This window comes from Montipora foliosa, chromosome 9 (genome assembly GCF_036669935.1).
Source record: "Montipora foliosa isolate CH-2021 chromosome 9, ASM3666993v2, whole genome shotgun sequence".
Lineage (NCBI taxonomy): Eukaryota > Metazoa > Cnidaria > Anthozoa > Scleractinia > Acroporidae > Montipora > Montipora foliosa.
In genome coordinates, this window is record NC_090877.1 from 34,503,143 (window position 1) to 34,505,642 (window position 2,500).

The 2,500-nt window shown below is 36.9% G+C and overlaps 1 protein-coding gene across 2 annotated transcripts in view; it reads left to right on the forward strand.

Moving 5' to 3' along the window:
• LOC137969918 (uncharacterized protein KIAA0930-like) overlaps positions 1-2,500 on the forward strand; it is a 76,394-nt gene that overhangs the window by 6,265 nt on the left and 67,629 nt on the right. For both annotated transcript variants that reach the window (XM_068816327.1, XM_068816326.1), the window contains exons 7-9: positions 1-62; positions 1,412-1,477; positions 1,771-1,845. The exon at positions 1-62 is cut by the window's left edge and continues 11 nt beyond it. In XM_068816327.1, coding sequence (XP_068672428.1) covers positions 1-62; positions 1,412-1,477; positions 1,771-1,845 — 203 coding nt within the window. The remainder of the gene's footprint in view (positions 63-1,411; positions 1,478-1,770; positions 1,846-2,500) is intronic.

Below are 2,500 nucleotides of genomic sequence, written 5' to 3' on the forward strand. Positions count from 1 at the left end.
AAGGGAGTTCCGCAGAGATCTCATATCCCAACATATTTTTTATTCTTGACAACTTTGAGGAGGTGAGTTGCCCGAAAGGGGTATAAGATACCAGTAATAAGTTCTTCATTGTTCTTTACCTTCATCATTCCTTAGATCTATAGAGAATATTTTTCAGCTGTACAATTCACACATTCTCTTTAGTTAACCACATGCATCCCAAGCTCAATGAGAGGGAAAGCCCAACATGACCGACAAAAATACAAGGATTTGCATGGGAATCCTGATAAAAGGCTTAAGAAGATAAGGGTTACTTCCTTCCTGTCTGTTTTTTTCCAGATTCAACACGATTTGAACCATTTTTCAATTCCTCAGTTGTGAATGGTATCATAAAATCCCAGGACTGCACACTCCATTCTGGGGAACCCAGCAAATTGAGTCAAATATTCCGAAATAAAATGTTCCCACAGTTACAATTCCACATCAGAATCAATTGACAACGATTGAACTTTCATCTCAACCCACTAACAGTGCAATAGCAAACCTGCGAGCGACCTCAGGCAGTAGTTTGTTTTACTCGATCGAAAGGAAAAACCTACTGAAAGATGATAGGACGAGCCAAGTTGAACACATTGACCTTTCGAACTGGCTTTGTAACCCTACCCACTTACATTGTGTAACATTAACTGAGCCCTACCAGATTGCCAGAAGGTAGTTTGTTAATGACAATTGTTGTCAACGACAGTGCCAAACGTTGACAAAACTACAGTCTGGCACGTCACCCTGGTAGGGCTCAGTTTGGGGGCACCTGTGGGTTAACTTGAAGATAATAAAGAGATTTGAATCATGTTTATTGCAAACAGCAAAAATTTAATGTCAGATTAAAAAGTGTTTTGCTAAAAATAAGAGACACTAGTTTCCCTGTCTGCTATAGGTATGTAGCAATTTCTTAAAAGAGAGAGAGAAAAGGTAGAATGAAGTTAAAAGTTTTATGCTTTTATGACAAGCAGTGACCTCCCGTTTGGCGTTTCAAGTTCAAACTCTCTCTGATAAGCAATGGAATATTAATCCATAAGTGACCAAAGAGGAACACAATATCTCATCCAGTGTTTGAGACTTTCATTGAATGTTTTGGCCTATTAACTATGTATACTCAGCTTGTGTGATGTAATTATACTGTAAAACAACATTCACGACATTGTTGGTGAAAGTGGGAGGCAGTATTTCTTCACTCCTGCTTTGCAGCTTGGTAGATATCCTCCCCTATTCTTTGACCTCCAATTTGGTCAAAAGAAAAAGAGAAGAAATATAACGAATGACTGGACTACTGATTGATAAGTCCACATAACAGCAAAACAGCCAGTAGTCAAATTGTAGGAGTCCAAGTGCTGAAACTGGTAAACCCTAAACAAAAAGGTTTTTTCTTTGACAGACTTTCAAAGACTTTGCATTACAAGAAAATGAGATGGTTTGTGTGGAGTTGGTGGCAAAAGATAAGGTACACATCTTAATTTATTATATAAACGCCAATGAAATACCGAGTGAGCTTTTAGGCAAAAACATGATATCTTCAAATGTGAAGATAACATTATCTTCACATGTGAAATAATCACTGTTACTATGGTTACATATAAAAATCATGCCTTTCAAGTGTTGATGAGTGAAATATTTTTTAACTCTTGAAGAGAAATTTCATATTTCCACACAGCCTTGTAATATCGGCCATCTATCTTTCGCATTTTTTGTGTCTACCAGTGGGAAAATATTGAAATTTATTGCTTATCATTGCAGACTGAATCTGTTGAAGGAGTTATCTTTTTAGGATCCATAAGATACGAGTCCCTCAAAAGAGTATATGATGGCCGGGTATGTACAGGCGCTATTTCTTTATTGCTTTTTTGACAAGTCAATAGACTTGTGTACATACAGGTATTTTAATGGGATAATTTGAAGCTAGCTTAGAACAAACCCAGTTGAAATACTGTGAAAACCAAATTGGTTCAAATAGGACTTACACAATGGTCAACACGTACTGTGCTTTGAGAAACTGTGCCCTTTTCAAGATTATTTATGAACAGGTCGGTCTGGATCTAAGATATATATATGTACAGTAGTGAGTACCTAAGATACCAATCAGTCTGTAATGCCTCCAAGGGGGTGAGCTATCCCCGTTTGGTAGACTTGCATGCTTTGCTGAGAACTTGGCTAAAGGTTATTTTCTTTGCTAAAATATTGCATTGTTCATGTTTCGTTGATCACCATGAGTTGAAAATTAAGGCAAGCGAGTTCAATGATCTGCAAGGTTGGGCAAAGTTTAACCAGTAGCATAACCAAGTTAGCAAAATAATTTTTTTTAACTCTTTGAGAATTATGGAAATCCCAGGAAGACATGGCATATGATCATCAAGTGTCCTTATTTGAAATCCGGTAAATACAGTAATTCTGAGACAAGGCTGAATGGAGCTTACTTTACAAATTCTTTTGAACATTATTGTCAATTGCTTTTAAATGATCCTTTCTC